General features: G+C 42.1%; 1 protein-coding gene across 6 annotated transcripts in view; it reads left to right on the plus strand.

Moving 5' to 3' along the window:
• ANKRD6 (ankyrin repeat domain 6) overlaps window positions 1-20824 on the plus strand; it is a 93405-nt gene that overhangs the window by 59116 nt on the left and 13465 nt on the right. For 4 of the 6 annotated variants that reach the window (XM_030945991.1, XM_030945990.1, XM_030945993.1 and 1 more), the window contains 4 exons: window positions 7773-7871; window positions 16044-16142; window positions 16656-16754; window positions 19977-20075. In XM_030945991.1, the coding sequence (XP_030801851.1) occupies window positions 7773-7871; window positions 16044-16142; window positions 16656-16754; window positions 19977-20075 (396 nt within the window). The remainder of the gene's footprint in view (window positions 1-7772; window positions 7872-16043; window positions 16143-16655; window positions 16755-19976; window positions 20076-20824) is intronic. The other 2 variants (XM_030945994.1, XM_030945995.1) reach the window with 1 other exon arrangement.

Here is a 20824-nt window from a genome sequence, read left to right on the forward strand (position 1 = left end):
GAGAAGGTTTGATCAGCAAAAAACCTTAAAATAGCTAGGTAAGTAAAATCTTTTGATGTGTAACATAAAATTTGGGGCATACTGTTTTGGTGAACTGTTGTTTGCCATCCTACCTACTTATATTTGTGTTTCCATATTGGTTTTGAACATTACATATGTATGGAAGCTAATATTTACAGATAGAAAGCACATTTGATAAAAAGAGGAAAAGACAGAATGCTTATCTGTCAGTGACAATTGTTTTCAGTCCCTTCACAGCGTTTGAGTTGTAGATAATACTTATTTTGAAAGTTGGAGTGATCCAAGGACAACCTGTGCTTTTAAGTTTTGTTTGCCAAAATAAAACTTGCTGGTGGATGCAAAGCACAAATGTTATAAGCATGAATAGTCCCATGTAGACAGCTGTTTGCTTCTGTTCTCCAAGCAGCTCTGTAGCTGATGAACAACTATTAAAGGTAATCAGCAATAGACCAGGAAATACTGACTTACACATACCTGAATGGTAGCTCAGGGTTTTGTGGTTGTGTTTTCTTTTGTTTTTTGGTTTTGTTTTTTTTTTTAAGATTATGAGCTTTGAGGCTGCCGAGGGACCTCTGCTAACTACAATAAGAAACAAATAATGTGGATTTGACTTTGAAACACACAATCAGGTTAATTTGATATAATGCAGATTTCCTAGAGTTGAAAAGTTTTTCTTTCCTATATGACATAGGTGGCTCCCTTGCCTTGTTGTTCTGCCCTGTGTGGAAAATTAAAACAAAGCTCATTTGGCAGCAAAATTGTGGCCAGGTGCAAAGTGCTGGTGTTTCTGTGGAGATGTGCTTGCCAACCATGCTGGAGAGCTGTGAGCTCTGAGGCCATGCCGGTAGCTCACCAGGTACTACAGCATTGTAGCAATTCTTTCCTAGAACTTGTGGGTCATCCTCGTAGAGCCCAGAGAGGGAAGATGACAAAAGCTGTCCCTGTTGTCCTTGTGGATGCATCCCAGCACACCGACAGACAGGACAGATGAGCTGCTTGGGTAGCCTGGTGACAAGCCCTGCTCAGAAGAGATGAAGCCAGACCTGCAAGACTGTGGAGGAGTGCACACAGAGGAGCAGGGGCTGTCTCAGAGCAGCAGCCAGGGCTGTGTGTATGGGGAGCTTTGAAGGCACGCAGACTCTGACTCCTGCCACGCCATCAGCCGCAGAGAGCTGAGCTCAGTGCAAACCACGAGGCCTGAGACCAACCTGGTGCCCTCACCAGAGCCCATCCATCCAGGCTCTGTGATGTCCTGTCCAGGTGTGCACAGCGTGGAGTTTGCATCTGGCTCTCACCCAGCCTGCCAGCTGCACAGGGAGAGCATGTGCAGATTTGCCTACAAAAGGCTGTATAAACATTCCCTGGAATAGCTTGGCTTGCTAATCTGATGACACACACTAAGGCTAGAAGGAGAAAGATCTGTTTAAAGTTAAGCACAAGGTTGTCACAAGAGTGAGGATGTATAAATTAGACTCAAGTATATTGACACTGGAAATCTGGAGGGGTTTTTTAGCAACAGGTTCTTGTGCAGTTTTCTACTAAGCAGAACAAGCACAAAATAAGAACAACTTTCAGGATAGAGGTTCTTAATTCTAGAATGGAAATTAGATGGCAGAATTTTTGTAGTGCAGTAAAATAGGCCAAGCTTTCAGATGAATTGAAACCCAGAACCCTCTTCTCCCCCAAGATAAAACTCATTGCACAATGAAGCATAAAAATAAATTTATCCATGTGCCTGCCTTAGATCTGGTTTACCTGTATGTCTTCTGCTTTCATTAGTAGTTTTCAGTTTGTTCTGCCTAATTATAAGTTACAGGAGTTTGCTTCCAAAAAAGAAAAAAATGAATTTGGTCCTTGTCAACCAGACTTCCTGCTGAATTCTCTGGGTTTTATTGGAGGAAGATACATGGAGACAAAGCTTTTTGGAGGGAAAAAGTTCCACCATCACAGCAGGCTTTAAATGCATCTCTGATCCACATCTGTAAGCACAGACCAATTGTTGTAAATAACACCACAGAGCCACAGATTAAAGTGTTCAGGATCTAGAGATAAATGCTAGAGTTCTTTATTGAAAAAGAATTAATCAAGCATATCTTAAGAAAATTGAAGGATATTTTCTGTAACAAACCAAGTACTAGTAAATGCCTTATAGCTGACTTGTCCAGTTCTGGTTTTGTCCTGTATGTCAGGTCATATGATGTGGTTAATTGTTGCTTCAGTAAGCAACAATTCATCTGCAAAATAGTATTTCATTTTTGTCATTTCTGAGTAGATGATTTCAGAAAAAAAGAGGAAGATTATGAAAGAAACAAAATCCAGTGGGGAATGCATATACACATGTCCAGGTGCTGACTTCAGCATTACAGTTAGGATGCACTTGTTTCATTTTGACAGCATTACTAGCAAGGCATCTCTGCAGGTGAAGTCAATATGGAAATGTGCACCTCCTCTGACTCCAGTGAGGGACACTGAGGCTCATTCAGTGGCTCAGTGGGCCTTTTAAAATATGTAAAGAGGAGCTGATGGCCTCTAGGTCCCACAGGTGACGGCAATCTGCCATCAGGGAGCCCACAGTGGGAGAGGGCTGGTGGCGCAGGCCTTGGGCACTCGTGGTGGTGCTGGACCTCTGCCACCAGCCATGTGGGGTTGTGGCCCAGGGCAGGTGCTCAGCAGAGGCTTTGTGGCTCTGCCCTTCCCAAAGGGCACCTGCTTGGTCAGGGTGCTCTGTTGCTGCTCTGCCTGATGTGACAAAGAGATAATTTCCATTTTTACACCTTTTTGTCTGACATTCTTCACAGGTATGAAGTGTGTAGCTGATTCCTTTATGAAAAGGGCAAAAAATACTCTGAAGAACTGGTCATATGTACTGGCTGATCCAACAAGAGGTGCCCTTATCAAGCACTTTGATGAATAAGCTTCAAAAACTGGAAAACTAAGGACTTAAGCCTTTTCTTCCAAGCAAGAAAGCTGGTCCCCTCTTTCAGTCTTTTTTTAGAGCTCTCTTTTAGTGAAATTATTGACAGCTGCATCTTTGGCACAAAAGCCCTGGGACTTTTGCTGAGCTGATGTGCCTTGCTGTCCTCTCCGGATGTTGTTGTCCTTTCCCTGAGGGCATTGGGTTTGCATGGCCAGGTTTTGGTAGAGGGAATGGCTATGGGTGTGGTTTCTGTGAGAATCTGCCAAAATCTTCCCCAGGTCTGGTAGAACCACTGGCAGTTGGCTCCAAAATGGATGTGCTGCTGGTCAAGGCTTGGCCAATCAGAAATGGTAGTAACTCCTCTGGGATAACATATTTAAGAAGTGGGGGGGAAATGTTACAGAGAAGATGTTGTTATAGCCAGGGAACAGCAGTGAGAACATGTGAGAGAACAATGCAGGCACCAAGGTCAGTGGTGGAGGGGGAGGAGGTGCTTCAGATGGTGGAACTGAGATTCCCCTGCAGCCCATGGAGGCAGACCCATCCCACAGTAGGTGGATGCCTACAAAAGACACCTAAAGATGCCTGCTAAAGACACCTGTCAATCCATCAGAAACTTGTGCTGGAGCATGCTTCTGCATTGATCATAGCTATAAAATTGAATTTTGCAGAGTATGTATGATCATTCAAGAAAAAAAAGCCCTAAAGAAATGCAAAAGGTAGCGCTTCTGTTTTGATTGAGTAATTGTTTGATTTAACTTCTGAAATAGTCATGTTATGAACACAACATATGGCAACACTTTTGTAATGCTGGGGTACTTTAAGTCTCAGCTTCAAAGCATGCTGAGTTCTTTAAAGCAGTTCTCTTTTTCTTGTGTTTTAAGCTAAGACAGAAGCAAAAAAATAAATGTGTTTTGGTGCTTTCACATTTTTGCACTCCTTCAGTTTGAAAAGCTATTTGTGTCTGTTTTAAACAATAAATAAAGATAAATTAAAAGGACTAACAAACACTTAGGAACTTGCTGAATGCCTGTTGAGGTCAATGAGAAGCTTTCTGCTGACTTGAGTGAGCAGGTTATTCATGGAGAACAGTCCAACAAATTATCAGTGTGAACAGTGTGACAGGACTTGGATTTTGCTTTCAGGCTTTTCCAATAAAATGTGGACAGGCATGTTTTTTATGAGTGTAGAGTGGATGAATAAATAACAGTCCCTGTGCACCACAAGAGTAGGGTGAGATGGAGAGCTGAATGTACCTGCAGAAAAGACCTACACATAGATAAACACAAGGAAAGATCATGGAGTTTAGAATGCTAAGGCCCCCCCGTATGGGTTTGGTTGTGGAGTGCATGCACGTTGGCAGCAGTGCTGGGAGGATTCTGCTTTTAAGTGGTGTGCATCGACAGCTGCCTGTCAATGTCTGGAAGCTGGAGAGCAGATTTAATGCAAACAAAACCCTACCCTTGCATTTTACTGCTGGAGTTCCTGTGGCTGTTTGCAGTGCTTGGCTGGGACCCGATGGACCCGATGCACCCCAGCGTGTCACGGTGCCCGGGAGTTACAGCCTTAGTCCCAATAGGTCCCATTTATTTTGTCAATAAGTCCGTGACACAGGGCCATTTGTATGATTTGTTGCCTGATGGAGCAATTGTTTACATTTGAATAGGAGTCCAAATTGCTGCTTTTTTTTTACATATGAATGACTGCTTTATTGGTTCATTAATCCCAAGTTGCAGCAGTGTCTCATTTGTATTTGTAATAACCCCCAAAACATTACAGTTTATAATTGGCACGGCTCACAAGCTTCTAAGTCAGTAATCTGCATGTAGAAAGTCCCTGGGTTTGGTGTTGTGTCCTTGAAGTGAGCATCTAGGAGACACTCTGGTTTGTGTGTTTTCTTTCCCTTGTGTGTATTCAGGTAAACTCCCTCTTTGCTGCTGCCTTCAGTGCAGAATGTCTTTATGGAGGAGACACACAGAGGGAGTTTTGTTTGTCTGCCTTCATCTCTCTGCCCCCTCTATATTTTGGGTAGGATGAATTGCTGTGAGAGAAAAACTTGGTGGGCTGGTGGTTTGACTTAAAGACATGAAGGCAAGAGCAGCCCTGATTTGCTGCTGTGACATGAACTTGTTCAGTGTTTGTCTCCAAAGCTTGCTCTGCTCCAAATTTGTCATCACAGCACGAGGGGCACCCAAATTGCCTTGTCTCTTCCTCACAGTTTGTTCTGGATTGGTGTGTGCATGTGTATGTACATCCATACCTGTGTGTATGTGTGTTTGTGGGGGGATTTGATGTTTTTCCAAGTGTTTGCGTTGCCTGCACTGGAACAGTGTCCAGCTGTACCATGCATCTCTGCTCTCATTTTGATGTTGCTGGGAAGAAAATCTGGCATTGCTGGTTCTTGCAGGGTTGTGATTAATATTGACATGATCAGTGCTCCTCCAAAAGCCTGAGCTTCTAATCAGTGTATTATGCTGGAACTGATCTTCCTTCCCAGTCTCCTTTCCTGGTTAGTGTCATAGTTTTTGTTTACAGCATCCCTCTAAAGGAGCAAGAACTCAAGGACTGCATGTGTGCAGAAACTCTGGTTCCTGAAGGCCGCTCCATAGGGTTTTCCAGTAGGTGAGATGCCTCTCAACCTATATTTCTGGATAGAGAATCTGAAACACATTAACACTCTGGAATAAAAATGATCCTTTTAGTCTTCCAGCTCATCCATGCCAGCAGGCATAGTTCATGTGGCAATTGCCCAGGAAGGTGTATTTGGTAAGGAAAATATGTCCCTTGTATTCACATAAACTCCTATTCTGCTTTCATAACTTGCTTTTAACACAGTATCTTTCACTGCATGTCAGTATTTTTGTAGTAGTGGTTAGAGCTGGTTGTCTTATCAGAAAGTTTCCCTGCTGTAATATGTATTCATGTTGTTGATGCTTTCCTTTTAAAGCACATGAGCTGGCTTCAAAGTGGGTTTGTTTGGGATTTTTCCTTCTCCATGCACAGATTGCTATGAATTGTTTTCATGGTGTATTAATAACCTTCCAGGAAGTGAGACAGATGCCTGGATTAGGTGATTTACTTATTGTCATTAAGGAATGTAGAAAGTCAGTTCCTGTAAATCTGAATGTGCTGATTCACAGCACATATTCATAATCCAAACATACTGTTTATTGTTGGGAATGATTTGTCAATTTGGTATTAAAAAATAATATTTTATTCCTTTTTTCCCCCTTTCTTTGTATCTTTTTATCCCTCTATTGCCTGGGCATTTTATGCCTCCTGCTACTGAGTTAGCTGGAACAACAATATACCCCTGGCTCTCCTCCAGGCTGATGGAGAAGGAAGTGTGGTCAGTGCAGCTCAATGCCCTTCAGTAAAGGGACAGGATTTTAGGGACCTGTGGCCAGATAGAGCCAGAGGCACCCAGGCTGGATGCCAGAGGCAGTGGTGACAACAAAAATGAGCCCTTCCCCTGCTTTTAGCAGGGCAAGAATGGAAGTTTCTGTCACGAGAATGAACTGCTGCTGCCAGCAGGGGACAACATTCAGGTTTTGAGAGATCCATGTGTCATAGTGTGAGTGAGGATTTTGTCCTCAGATCTGCCCCTTTAAGTCAATAATGTAGGACAATTGATCAACACTTGGTGTTTCTGAAGCACAGCACAACTAATCAGTAATGGCACAAACATTTTGCCCTCAGCCATTCTGTTGATTCCAAAAGTGTTTTTCCTTTTTCTCTGAAAAGGCCAAGTTAACAAGACTTTACCAGGTATGTGGGTATGGGGTTTGCTGTATGAAAACAATCTTGTCTTGAGCTTGGTTTATTACATACTTGAAATAGTTTTCTTTGTGAAGAAGTTGCTTAAAACCTCAGAGAGCCAATTGTTGCCTTCTGTGTACTTCAAGCCAATAGTCAGACTCTTGAAGTGTTTGCCCCTTCCGTGGTTGATGTGTCAGGGCTGTTTATGCTCCTTTGCAGGATAAATCATTGGGTGGAAAAATAGACAACAGCACCAGTAGTGAAGGAATATTTAATAAATACAGGTGAAGAGTCATGTGACTTTTAATGTGACCCTCACAAAATGCCTAGTGGAGAAACCAGCATTCTTTGCGAAGATACTTTGTGAATTTAGCAATTGCTGGAATCCTGTTTCCTTTACAGCCATTAAATAATCTGCAGTGAACAGTTTTAGTGTTGTTGTTTCACAGATATTAAGCTGTTTCACTCACTTTGAGATTTTACTGAGAGAGAGATAAAAATAAGTAATGTCTAGAAAAACCTGGCAGATCTTTTGTAAATTGAAGTTGATTGTCATACACGAGGTCACTTGGAGTGACTACATGCCTTCCATTCCTTTTCAGGGGAGCATTTGTCATGTGCAACAGCTCAGTAATTCTTATTCTTGTAGCAAAGACAGTGCCCTTTACAATATATGAATTAGCCAGTTATTGCAAGTTGGCTGTACAGAGGGAAGGTGAAAGCAGTTGATAGTTCCATGCTCCAGAGGGACAGAAACAAAAGGGTCATGAATTCTGCTTAGGCATGGACACAGAGCTGGGTCTGAATTTGTAAGGAAGGACACTTATGTGAATATAATATCCCTTTTGTAGAGTGTCATTGGGATAAATTGAAATGTTGCAGAAGGTGGAGGAGAAGTTTTCAGCTTTCACAAAACCAAGGTAAAGCCTTTGTCACACTAATACATGTCAGTTGCTACAGGTTTCAGACAGTGAGGTACAAACAGAAGAATTATGAAAAGGAAATAAAACTCTATTCTAAACTACCATGCAAAAAGATTAATCTTAAGGTATTATTATTTTCTTCTCATTTATAGCATGGCCGGACCCCCCTGCATCTTGCTGCCTACAAGGGTCATCTCCACGTTGTCCAGGTTTTGTTGAAGGCAGGGTGTGATCTGGATATTCAGGATGATGTAAGTAGACACAACCTTCTAACTTGGGGTGGAAGGGAAAAGGTGATTTGCAAATAACAGTAGACATTCACTTCTTTGAAGTAGGATTAAATGGAAACAAAATCTCTCTCTATTTTCCAATTCAGAGACATAACCTCTACAAGAGATGCAAAAGTGCATGGGAAACAATGTGAAATGTGGTGGTTTTCAGTGAATAGCTTAGTGCTCTCATTCAAGCTGCAGAGCTTTATAAGAGCTCTGCTTGTGCCAGGCTGTGTGAGAGTTGTCATCTGCTGCTTCTGGTAGAAATGCTCTAGGAGTTCATTGTGGGAACCCGCTGGAGGACATCAGGTAGGGGACACAACCCATTTTTGGGTTTGCCTGAAGTGGGAGATGCTTTTTGAGTAAGGCACATCCCTCAGCATCCCAAGCAGCTGCCCATAGCACAGTGCTCTGCCATGGGGAGATCATCCTGATGATGGCACCATGCTCCATGTGGGGGTGCTCACATCTCTGAGGTTGTTGTGTGGTGAGGCGTCAGCCCAAAAGCCAGCTTTGAATTTAGCACACGGTAGTTTGTGTTCATTTGGTAAATATGTAAGTTTCTGGAATTTCTAGGGTTTCTGTAAGAGTAGTTCTAATCTAGGACTGGGCTTTAAGGTGCTTTGGATTGACAGGTAACAGGGTTTTAGTTCCCTCACTGGTGAAAAAAGGTGTGTGCTAAAATGTGCAGTAGCAGTTGAGTAACCATGATTTCTTCAAATTAATTGCTAACTTCTGATGGCACGCTGGAAGAAGTTGGAGGTAGGGTTGCTTTTTTCTCCCTGTAATATATAAGGTAGAGAGTCTTCAAAGGCCATAGAGGCCCAAAGGTGTTAGTAGAGCCACCTGTATGACTGATAGAAGGGCACTGGAAATGTCTAGGTGCCTTTTAAAATGCCTTTGGGCGTTTGTTTGCATCTAGAGAGTTAAAAGTCTATAGCAACTGGAAAACTGGTTTCTTTCTCTGCTGATGAGTAGCTGATTCCCTGGGAGATGTGAGCAGTCTGCCTGATGAGCTTGGGACTGGGGTACTGATGTGGCCAGCTTTCTGCAGGGAAACTTGTTTTTCTAGGAAGAAAATTTGCTCCCTGCGCTCTTTATTCTTTCCCTGTGCTCATCTGTGAAATGGAGCAGATTTGCAAGTGCAATGGGAGAATCAGTTTATTCAGATGTATTCTGGGTATGCTTTTTCACTTCTCCCAGCAGAAATGGTTCATTAGGTATTTAAGACAAAATTGCAGACACTTTGCAAATACAGCCAGTTTTCCTGAGAAAAGAAAACTGCTGCTTTAAGAAAGCAAGAGCTTCCACTGATTTGGGCAAATTGAGTTTCTGTGGAAACTGGTTTTTGAATATGTCTGGTTCACTTGTTTTAATCATCTAGGAATAAAGTCTGTGCTGTTTATATGTAAATGTGATAGCCATGATCAAAAAACAGTAAATCAGTGTTTAACATCATTTCAGTTCAGTGAAAAGTCTTGCACTTCTAGAAATACTCAGCTCATAGAAGACTTACTGTCTTATGAGCTTAGGGGCTTTGTTCACAATCGGATACTACTTCTACATGTGGTGATTAATATGGGCAGAGTGGATGCATACTGGATTCATAGATGCTGTTTCTTTAAAAGGTATTTTGATGTGTAGCCCTGTATTTAGGTGTAGTAGTAATTTGGTTGGGATTGAGAAGAGCCTCAGGAGTTTCTGAATTTCAAAGGGTGTGTTTGGATTTGTCTTGTAGAAAGAGGAAGTCTAAAACTCCAAATGAAGATTTTTGCTTGCAATAGGTATTAACCAAAATATTTCTGCTTTCCTTTTACATAGGTCTTCAAAGAAGGTTCTCTGCTTATGGCTTCTCCTTGTATAACTCATTTTTACAGTTTATGCCCTGCAGAATGTTTGTAGTGTCTTTTAGTTGCAATCTCTTGATTATGCCTTCAGTCACTTTTACTGTCTGCTTATGTGGCAGTGAAGGCATCTTAGTCTCAAGTGTTGATTAACATCTGTATGTTTCCTTGCTGTTTTCCAGGAATGTGGATTTAGGTTCAGATATGAAAACACCAGTAAGAGTGGGGAGTATTATATTTAATTGAAAAATAGATTATTTTGTTGATTTTGGTCCATGGCATTGTTGTGATAGCACAAAAAAATCCAAAACGATGACCAACATTTTATTTTTCAAACTAACAAGAGAAACCTAAGCACTTCATTTTTGAGTTTTGATCAAATTCAAGAACAAGTTTTAATTTGCCAGATGATAAGCAGAAACTGTTTCGGAGAGATTAAAATGCTCCCTTTCATGTTCTACAGATATATTCCCTAAACACGGTAAGAGCCTTAAGAATTAGTTGAAGAATGACCTCCAGTGGCCTGGAGTGGGATTATTATGAATTTCAGCCGGTGGAGTCCAGCTCTGTAGAATATGCCACTCCAGGAGCTGACTCCTTCCTTCTCCCTGCCAATACTGCCAGCTCTTACTGGGATCCCAGTGCCATCTCTGAGTGGTCAATGAGTGTCCATACAGCACACACCTCAGAAATAGTCCAGGAGAAAATTGTCCCGGTGAAGGAAATCAAGGATGAAAAAAATAAGAGAAACCAGAAGAGAAAGGCTAGGAAGGAACCTAGAAGATCAGAAAGAGAGAAGGAGGTTAGAGCTCTTGTGCATCCCCCCTGCCCTGCGCCTGCCGCCGGTCGCGGTGCATGCTGCGAGCCCCACTGCGGCAGGGCCGAGCTCCCTGCTGCGCTGCATGGCTGCATGGCCCCCTTGGTGCTCTGTGCTCTGCATCCTCTCCTGCCCTGCCTGAGCCCTTAAGAATAGCTGGGAAAACAAGCTGATCTAAAACAAAGGCCAAAGGCCCTGAAACTTCCTTTCTGGAAGCTCCAGTTTAAGAAGCAGAAAATTAGCTTCAAATGGAACAATAGCCCAGGGTTCATAATAATTTCTAGCTGAATGGGAATGTGCAAAGTGGCTTATTCGTGTGGTCCCATTTCATTTAGGCTGTAATTTGTTTTGTTCATGATTATTTTTCGTGCCTTGATCACTTCTGCTGGTCATGCATCATCATTTATTGTGCAAGAATGAAGTTGTTCTTAACTGCATATCATGACTGCCTCTCTGTAGCAAAAGAGGAGGAGAGCAGCACAGAGACACTGAGAAACCTGAGAGCATATTCAGTTCCCTTTGTGTACAACTGCTTCAGGATATCCACATGTGCTTGTATGCTCCTGCAAGTATTTAACACTTGGTTATATTTTAACCTTAGAATATTTTGATACTTCTGTGAATGTAGGGGCTGGATTTTATATTATATGACTTTACAAGTGCTGTTCAGAACTTTGCATCAGGGATTGAAGCCATGAGTTTTTTTCTGGTTGTTTTGGTTGTTTATTTTTTGGTTGGCCAAAGTTGTGGATGCTATATCACTGGAATTGTGGAAGGCCAGGCTGGATGGGGCAACCTGGTCTAGAGGAAGGTGTCCCTGCTTATGGGAAGGGAGTTGGAACCAGGTGATCTTTAGGGTCCCTTCCAACCCAAACCATTCTATGTTTCTGTGATTTTGGTGCAATTCTCCAGCAGCAAGGTAGTCTGTTGATTTCTACAAACATTGAAGTGAGGAGGCAAAGTGTCACATGGGAGAAGGGCTTTAAAGGAGATTGTAAAACTGTTGGATGCTTTGGAGAATAGGAATGGGCAGGAAAAATGTGGTTTAGTTTGTTTTTTTAAATCAGAAAAAGGAAAAATTAGCATTTATTACCAACTAATGTAAACCAAATCTCACTGATTTGGGTCTGTAGAGTCTATAGAGACTCCAGTAACTCAGGAGAACTGTCAGAAGTCTACCTGAGACTGTATTGGAAGTCACTTGTGTTGTGTCGTTCCTTTGGGGTAAACTTCAGATGTAAATTTCCAATTTACCTGTCCAATTTCCAAGTGCCTGGTCCTAGTGGTTACATCCACTGTTTTAGGATAGCACATGAGGAAGCTCAGGGAAATAGTTGCAAACATCAGGACACTGAGCAAATGCCAACAGAACAGTGCTAAAGAAAGGGTAATGCCAAAGTCCATGAGGAAAAAAATCAAGATTTAGGTGTCTGCCTTTCTTCAGGACTCCCAGCCTGTAAGCTTCTCCTGAAAGCAGGTGTTTAAGCCCTCTGTACATAGCATGGTTCCCCTCTCTTGAAATGTACCTGCTGCTGTGCAGGAGCCCTGTTGCAGGTAGAGCTCTCAGATGTGCAGTTCTGCATCCTCTGCATCAGTGCATGCAGATTTCTATCCCAGTCTCCAAGTGTCAGCCTCTTACTATCCCAATGAATACCAAGATTTTTTCCTAAAAGTGGAGAACTTTCAACACTGCAGTGCTGCCAGGGCAAGACAAAGTGAGTGAGCATCCCTATCTCTGGGCTACTGTGGAAAAAACAGTGGCCACTTCCTTCACTGGCTTAATTTTGAAGGGTGGTGGCTGTACCTGCAACATGCCTGGATCTGCTTCCATCAGGTGTGTGGCAAGAGCACTCACAGGGCCAGAGAGAGGAGGGGAGCTGCCTGCAATAGGCTGTGCAGGGCCAGGGTGTGCCGTGCCACCCTGATGCAGTGCCCTGTACCTGCCTTGCAAGCTGACATGTCCAGGGCATGGACATCTTGGAGTGGAATTTCCTGTGTTTGAGCTGCCTTCAGGACTAGGAAGAGTCTGAGGAAGGGAGTTTAAGATTCACCAGTGTAGACCTTAGTGCCTTACTTCTATTGAGCCTCATTTAAGTCTTTTTGGCTTTGGGCCCACATCTGCATTTGGACAGACTGTTGTTTCTGTCAAGGTCATGTTTCTGTGACACGGCTCTGGAATTGTCTCTCTTCATTGCTACTGATCTGCAGTCTGTTCCTAAGGCATAAATCTCTTGGAAACAGAATCATAAATTGTGCCCAACATAATAGTCTGGATGGTTAATACGCATTTACCGATGTAATTGCTCTCTGAGCCTCTGGAACAGACCCCTAATGCTTTGCTAAAGACAGAATTGTAGTGAGTGCTTTCAGAGACATTTATTTCAGTAATTAATAAAAGGTACACAAGTCTGTGATTACACTGCCTGAAAATTCATGCTGTGAAAAAACCACAACTCATCTGTTTCCTTGGACTCTGTGAAAGGCAAGGCAGGGATTTGCTCCACTGCTGATGGGAAGGGAAGGCAGGTTAGAGTGCAGTGGTGCAGGCACTGTTATTTATAGGATGGCTGTGCTCTCCATGGCTGGGTTGCTCAGTGGCTGTCACACAGAAGCCATCGCAACCTGGTGGTTCAGCTTCCACAGCACTTTAGGCAGTTTAAGGTGACTGCTGAGGTATAAGAGAACAGCGGACCAGGTGCTACCCTGTCCTGCTGGCTGAGGGGTCTGGTGCTGGTCGGGACAGACCTTTACCGGGACAATCATATGTGCCCTCTCTTCACTGGGAGGTGCCTCAGTTGGTGAAACAAGGTTTGAGAGATCCTTTGACACTCCCTGTTACATGGATGAGGTGCTCATTTTGTCCAGTCAGGGTGTGGGTTGGACTTTACTCTTGGACGCTCCTGTAGGGAAGATGTCCTAACCAAAGCCCATACCTTGGGCAGGAGGCACTTGAGCCTGCCATTTGCAGAGCTTGTGTCCCTTCACCTACGTCTGTTTCAGGGACCAGAATGCCTTTTGGGACAAAGTTTAGGCACGGCTGAAGCTGTCCCAGTGCTGCTCTGCATCCCCAGTGTATGGCCTCCCACCATATGCATTGGATTACCAAGGGGACCTGGTCTTGCAGCAGTGAGGTGTGAAGCCCACTTTCCAAACAGACAAATGTGTTTGTATAAAATTTAAATGAATGAATTTAAATGAAATGCTGTTAGAAGTAGCTGTCATATCAACAAAGCCCCAAAAGCTGAATAGTCTTTGACCTCATTGCAGTTACTGTGATGGGTACAGGAACAGCCTTGATTTAAACTGTTCCAGTAAGAAGATCCTTAATTACAAACCAAATCCTATACAATCCATTTCTGCCCCAAATTTGTCTTTTCCACAGTAATTTTCCCAAATGTAAAGCAGTAGGAACCAATCATTTACTGTTGAGATTCCATCCACTGCAATGGCAGTTGACATTTTGTTTTAGTCTGTTTTATAATATCTTCTGTGGATTTGCTGGTGCATCAATACCACTTGGCAGGGGTGAGTTGGCAGATTACTTTCTACTTCATGATAGTCAGATAAAATGATTTTTGCACTGTCCCACATGACTCACTACTGCAGTAACAGTAGCTGTGCCATTATCAAAACTCAGATATAAAATTCTTCCTTAGTTTGCTGGTGAGCAGATTTCCATGTAGTCATAGTAACCAGTAACTATTTGACATTTGTACTTGTGAGATGGTATAATTTGGACATTTTCCATAACATTTTGGTTGTCTTTGAATTTGGAACAAATACATAAGTTCAGAGCACTTGCCATGCTGTCAATTTTCCAATACTTTTTGTTTCCACTTCCTGGAAGCTTTACTGCCTTTGCTGAAATCCTTTAAAATACATTTCCAGTTGGAAGAACAAAAGTAAAAATACCTGACCTCTAGAAACAACAACAAAAAATAGATAGCAGGCTTCTAAAAGCACCTTCAACACTATTTTTTTAAAATCAACTTCACTATTATAAGCCAATTTAATGATTTACTGGTAGGGATTACTGAAAGGTTGTGGTTGGCAATGCTCTTTTTTTTATAGATTAATAACTATTTTGGTGTCATTAGCACAAAAGAACCCCACCAAGAGCAATTTTTAAGTCAGCTGCTAATTGCCTTTGAGAACAAATTGTTCAAATAAGCCAGTTATCTAAAGACTTGGACACTCTAGAATAAAAAATAAAGAAATTCCTCTAATTTTAGTATTTCATATAATATGTTATTATCTGATAAAGAATTCTACCAGAGAAATTTTGTGTCTGTTTAGGACTTGGTTTCCTGCAAGCTCTTTTAGGACACATGGCATATCTCTGCCCTGCGTGTCTTTGTGGTGACCATCAGCTAGATAAGCAGAAATGGATTGGATTCCAAATCTGTTTATTAATCCCAAACAAGTCTGTGTGCAACTTTGAAGCCTGTCTCTGTTCCTGGACTCAGGCTGTGCTTTGGCATTCCTGGTTCAAAGCAACTTCAAAGGAAAGCCATGACCAGTTGTTGTGGCAGCAGTGGAGATACTGCAGCTCATTTTCCCATTGTTCCCCGTCTTACATCCTTACACACTGCTTCACAAATCCTTCTCTTACCTCTCTTTTATCATAAAAACATATAGATAGTCCCTGACGGGCAGGGACAGTGGTTTAAGTTTCCCTCGTCTTCAGTTTCTGGAAGGATTCTGGAAACTAACCTTGGGCTCTCTAGCTCAGCAAATGAGTTCAGAAGTTGTTAGAGAGGAGATAGACGGGCAGTCAGACAAGATGACCACATCAGCATAGTTTCTTTTGGAAACCTTAAAGGAAATAAACTGATGTAGGACACTTGTTTGCTGCTGCTACATGGCAGGGCAAAGAGAAAGGAAAGTCGTTTGGACCTCAAGATGGCTCAGTTGCTCAAGTGAAACAAGTGGATGGTCCTGCAGTTGTGGTTCTCATGGTAAAGTTGCCTCCACTCTTAGGAGTAATTGGTAAATTCATCAGAGGTGCTGAAGAGACCGATCTCATCTCATGCTCCTTATCCTAAGCAGGGCTGATGGAGCAATCAGAGCCAGAGCAGGAGAGCCTTATCCAGTTAGTGTAAGTCCTGGAGGATCATGGTGATGAATTACGACAGCCTGTAATTCCCTTTGGTTCCCTACAGATACTGATGACTATTAGACATGTAGAGCCAAATGTATCCAGTTCACTGCCTTCTGATACTGCCATGTTTTTGGAATGCTTCAGCGCTGTATATGGGATTGGGATGACTTGCAAACTTCTGTAAATGGTTTGTAGCTCTAATACTTGCATTAACTTCATTAATCTTGGAAACTTCTATGGTAGTTGTTTAGGGGGACTGTTTTCAAAGGCAGCTTGGATTTAAACAGTATGTGTGTCGAAGATGCAGCCCCTGTGTGTGTTGTCTGCATTTGCATTAAGTCAAAATGAGGTGGGAATTGTACCAATTACAAATGTGCTTCTTTTTGCAGGGTGACCAGACCGCACTGCACCGAGCTGCTGTTGTAGGGAACACTGATATAATAGCAACTCTGATTCAAGAGGGCTGTGCTCTGGACAGACAAGACAAGGTAACAGACAATACAAAAGCCCTGTGGAATGGCAGCTTTGGCAGTCAGTAGTGTTCAGGTCTCAGAGAGAAGGTTATAGTTTATACTCCTTAGTAAGTGTCTGATGCTTCAGGAGTAATTGGAACAATTACATTGAAAAAAAAAGCTGTACCATCTCTTTAATACAAATTACTGGTTTAGTTATGCTTCTATACTAGGCTGATAGTTTTTGGTTTAAGAGTCTGTTCTCAGCTCATTAAGGGATGAATGAATTAAAGGAATGCACAACCATACTACACCCTATGCAAAAGACTGCACAGTTCCCATGATTATCCCAGAAACTTCAGAATCCCAGGCTGTAAGTTTAATTTAGGAGTAAATATAACTAATTTCAAGTTCCAGACAAATAGCAATGTTTTTACCATCTTATAAGAATAAAATAGAAAGTAAGCTAGTAGGAAATGAAAATACTTTTAAGAGAGTAGGTTGGTTATATAGCCCCTAACATTCTCCTCTTGGGTATGTGCTCCTCAGGATGGGAACACTGCTCTTCATGAAGCTTGTTGGCATGGATTCAGTCAGTCTGCCAAAGTGCTTGTTAAAGCAGGAGCCAACGTTCTTGCCAAGAACAAGGTGAGACCCATAGAGGAGGAGCTTTCAGTTCTGTCTAAAGTGGCTGATTCTCAGAACGGGAGATTTCTGGCCCTGCCATTTCTCAGCAGGTGGGGGACCAGCTCTTAGTGGGACTTTTTTCTTCTTTTTCTTTTCATTTATCATGCCTGGATGGTTCATCCACAGGCATTAGGAAATTCATATTTTGACAGCTGACGCAGGAGAAACTCAATAACGCGTTGAATGATACATTAATTACAGCTGAGGAACACTGCCATTCCTGTGGAAATCTCCATGGTGCTCTAATTTATACTGAGGAGATTCATTGTGATTGGTGTGATTTAAAATGGAAATGAATTGTACTAATAAGAAAAAGTATTGAAAATCTCTTTTTTTCCAGAAATTAAACAGCCAAAGGAATGTAAGCCACAGGGGGAAACAAAAAAAAAGTGTCTTTTGTTACTAACTTTTTCCTAATATATTAGCATAGTCTCTTCCCAGAATCTTGTAATGAACCTGGATTATGTTCCTTTTGGTATTTATAATACCTTGAGAGCCATTTAGAGGAAAGAATAACAAAGTAAAGGGTTTTAGTTCCACTCTAATTGTTATAACTGAGGGGCACTTCAATTCAGTAATTCAGAAGTTAATAGAATAGTCCAGGAAATGGTGGTAGCAGCCTGTGGTGTGAGCAGAGTCAGGGTTTGGACAGCTGTGCTGCTGGGTTGGTCAGGTCACACGGCTGGCACAGGGCCCTGTGTGACAGGGAGAGGGCTTTGGGATTGCTTTAGGGGATCTCTGAGCATTTTTGGTAAATGTGTCTCTAAAACAACAACTGAAAGGGGGCTGGGAAAGAAAGGAGACAGCTGGTTAAAGTCTAAGGTTTAGAGTAAAAAGGCACGTTGCTTGGGCATAGTGTTTCTGTATGTGCATGTGTGTATAGGCACTATAGAAGCATATATTTGCACAGTTGTGACTTTGTGGTCTGCAATTTCTTCGATATTATTTTATGTGTATTCCTTCTTTTGTATTATTTCAACTACCAATTTTTATTTACTGTAATTACTTTTGCTGTAATGTCCACCTAGATTTTTATCAAGGGTACTTTAGAAAACTTCTCTCATGCTTGACTGTAAGCCTTGTGAACCATTTTGCTCCTGTCCCTGGGTACACTTGTCTATGTATACACACACACTTCTGTACAAAGGTGTGAGCTTGAGATGCAAGTCTGGTTATCCTGCATGCTTGGGTGCCTTAGGGAATGAGAAGATTTAGCTTACAATCCAGTTTATGTCAGCTGGAGGCAGCCTCTCTGGGAAAGTATGTGCACAAAACAGCTCAGCAGGGTTGATGGCTGAAATATGACTGGCAAACTTAAATACTGCCTGAGCAGCTCCTGTGCTAGTCTTTGATGTCTTGCCCTTTGCTTTTTACTCTTTGGGTGGTTTCTAATGGACAAGATATATTCTCAGGAGCCGCTGAAAAATGTGGGAACCATGCATGCTTGCACGTGCTTTTACCGCTTTTGTTTTCAATAAAAATTAAAGTTTAAATCCACTTAATCCCAAAATGGTTTCTCTGTTCTCTCAGCATTTTGTGTTACTGATGACAAGGCATTATCATTCTGTCAGCTTTTCTGGCAGCCAGAGTTGAGTGCCATGGGCAGGAGCATCCCACAGGCTGTTCACTTACACCTGGGTATTGTGTGATTTTGGATGGATGGGACAGATATGGGCTGCTAGATTTGCCAAACCTGTGAAGCACCAGAAGATGGGAAGGATTTGACACTGTGTTTTGGGTGGCTGTATTTCTCCTGCACAGTAGTCACCCTGGAGGTGCAGTTTATTTTCATTTAAGTTGGCTTAATAAAACCTTTTCTGCTTTGATAGATCATCCAGTGAGATCAGTTGTAGCCTTATTTTTAGATTCTTCATTAGTCCATACATTCCAATGAAGATTCCCGGACTGGTACAACTTGGAGCTTCTCTCCCTCTCAGAAATTGGTGAGAGATTTGTCACCCCACAAGTGATGAGCCAGATGAGCCACTCTGAGCTCTGACCCCTGGTGCTGCCATTCTTCCAGAACTGAAGTCCTCACCTGCTGCACAGGACCTCTGCCTTCCCACCAGGGCCAACCTGCCAAACAGTAAATGATAAAGGCATTGCAGAGGCTTTTCAGAGATAAACCTGTGAGGGAAAAAATTGACACTTAAACACAATTTAGCTGAGAAGAGAAATGTTCTTGTCTGCCACAGCTTAGAGCCTGACACACAGTCGTATTCAGGTCTATAATATGGAAGTGAAGACCTAAGACCACATCTAAGAGTTGGCTTTTGTAATTCAAACGCTGCAGCTTTGATCTGTGTCGTGAAAGCAAGAGGGACAAATCAAAAGACAAAATCAAGGTGAACAGACAGCGTAGTAAGCCTGGTAAACCTTTTTACCTGAGGTGATTTAATTTCTAGCTCCCAAGAGCCAAAAACCCTGAATGTTTTCAGACCAACAAAAACCAAATGATGCGAGAAAAACTTGTTAGACAAACAAAATAGTTCACTGTGTTAGAAAGATAATACACAATCCAGTGCTTCTTTGATTTCTGTCCACTTCTGCACATTTTCTTCTTTGAGGAACCATAGCATGTGATTCTCTGCAGCTTGGGTAGCTTTTTGCCCTCCCTTTCCATCTTGGCTGGAGACTGGTATTCCTCTTGAACATCAAAGCTTCTTGATAGCCTAAAATCTGTATCCTGCCCAATGAGAGCACCTACAGACCCAGCCAGACTTCAACCTGGTTTGTATTACAATTGTAAGGAGACAGGAGTTGTGACAGGAGTCTGCTCAATACCCTGCTACAGTCGTGGCTGGGATCAAAGGTCCCAATTGGCAATTTGGTTTTTTGTGTCTGTGCATGGGGGAAAACTGAAACACAAGAATTACAGTTCTTCAAATTAAATATTTAACACTGCTGTTTGAGACTCATAAATGAGACAGTTTCTAGAGTTCTTTCTTCCTGTAAATAGATTTGCCCAATGCAGATATCATTATACTGTCCTATTTCTGCCTTTATTATATCCCAGGTAAGCCATTGGAGTGGAGATTTCAGTCTCCAGGTTCATTCGTCTCAAAACAACAGCTTCCCACCCTTGGGTGGATGTTCTTGTGCAAAGATCTGTGTGGTTTTATATTTTAATGCTTACGTCCAATATCTAAATATGGCTTTTATATTTTCCTGTATTTCTCTAAGGCAGGTAACACACCTCTTCACCTGGCTTGCCAGAATAGCCATTCCCAGAGTACTCGTGTTTTGTTACTTGGAGGATCTCGAGCAGACCTCAAAAATAATGTGAGTTTTGGAAATAACATTTTTGTGTGACTTTGTTTTAGGTATATTGCTTTAACTTGTAGAAATACTCAGAAAGGCTTTAAGCAACGATTTTTATTATAAATTATATTGAAAAAACCGCACTACACAACCATTGTATTCACCATGCACAGGAATACTTCTGGTAGGATTGAGTGATGCACTACTTGTACCCATCTCTTGAGCAAGGAGAGAAGGAGCCAAATGGGGTTTTGCTGTTGCACAGACAGTGGTGAAAGGCTTCAGATCTGCAGATCATATATACTGTGTGTCCATCTCTCAAATGAGGAGGTAGATTCAAGTTGGCTTCAGTTTCAGACAGCTTTCCTCCTATTTTGTAATGATTCTGGCATGATAGATAAAGAAAAAAACAATCTACAAAAGGCAGCCAGATATTTTTGCCCTGCTTGATAACAAAGCAGGCAGAGAAATGGAAACCTGTGGGGTTTTGTGCAGCTCCTGGGCTCGGCTGCACAAGTGCCACCCTTCACGGGAATGCTGCCACTCATGTTTTCTACATTATGTGGAACCCTAAGTGGAGATTCCAAATTGCATTGGGTTGTGGTTCAGAAGAACAGATTTAATGGGAAAATATAACTAACTCAGGGTTTGTAGTGCCAGTAAAATAGCATTTTATTTTTCCAGTATTTCCCATCAGTGGTTAAAGAATTTATGATCTCACCTCTACTGACCCCAGCTCTTGCTAAACTTTCCCACCCATGATAGCAGAT

This window comes from Camarhynchus parvulus, chromosome 3 (genome assembly GCF_901933205.1).
Source record: "Camarhynchus parvulus chromosome 3, STF_HiC, whole genome shotgun sequence".
NCBI classification, from domain to species: domain Eukaryota; kingdom Metazoa; phylum Chordata; class Aves; order Passeriformes; family Thraupidae; genus Camarhynchus; species Camarhynchus parvulus.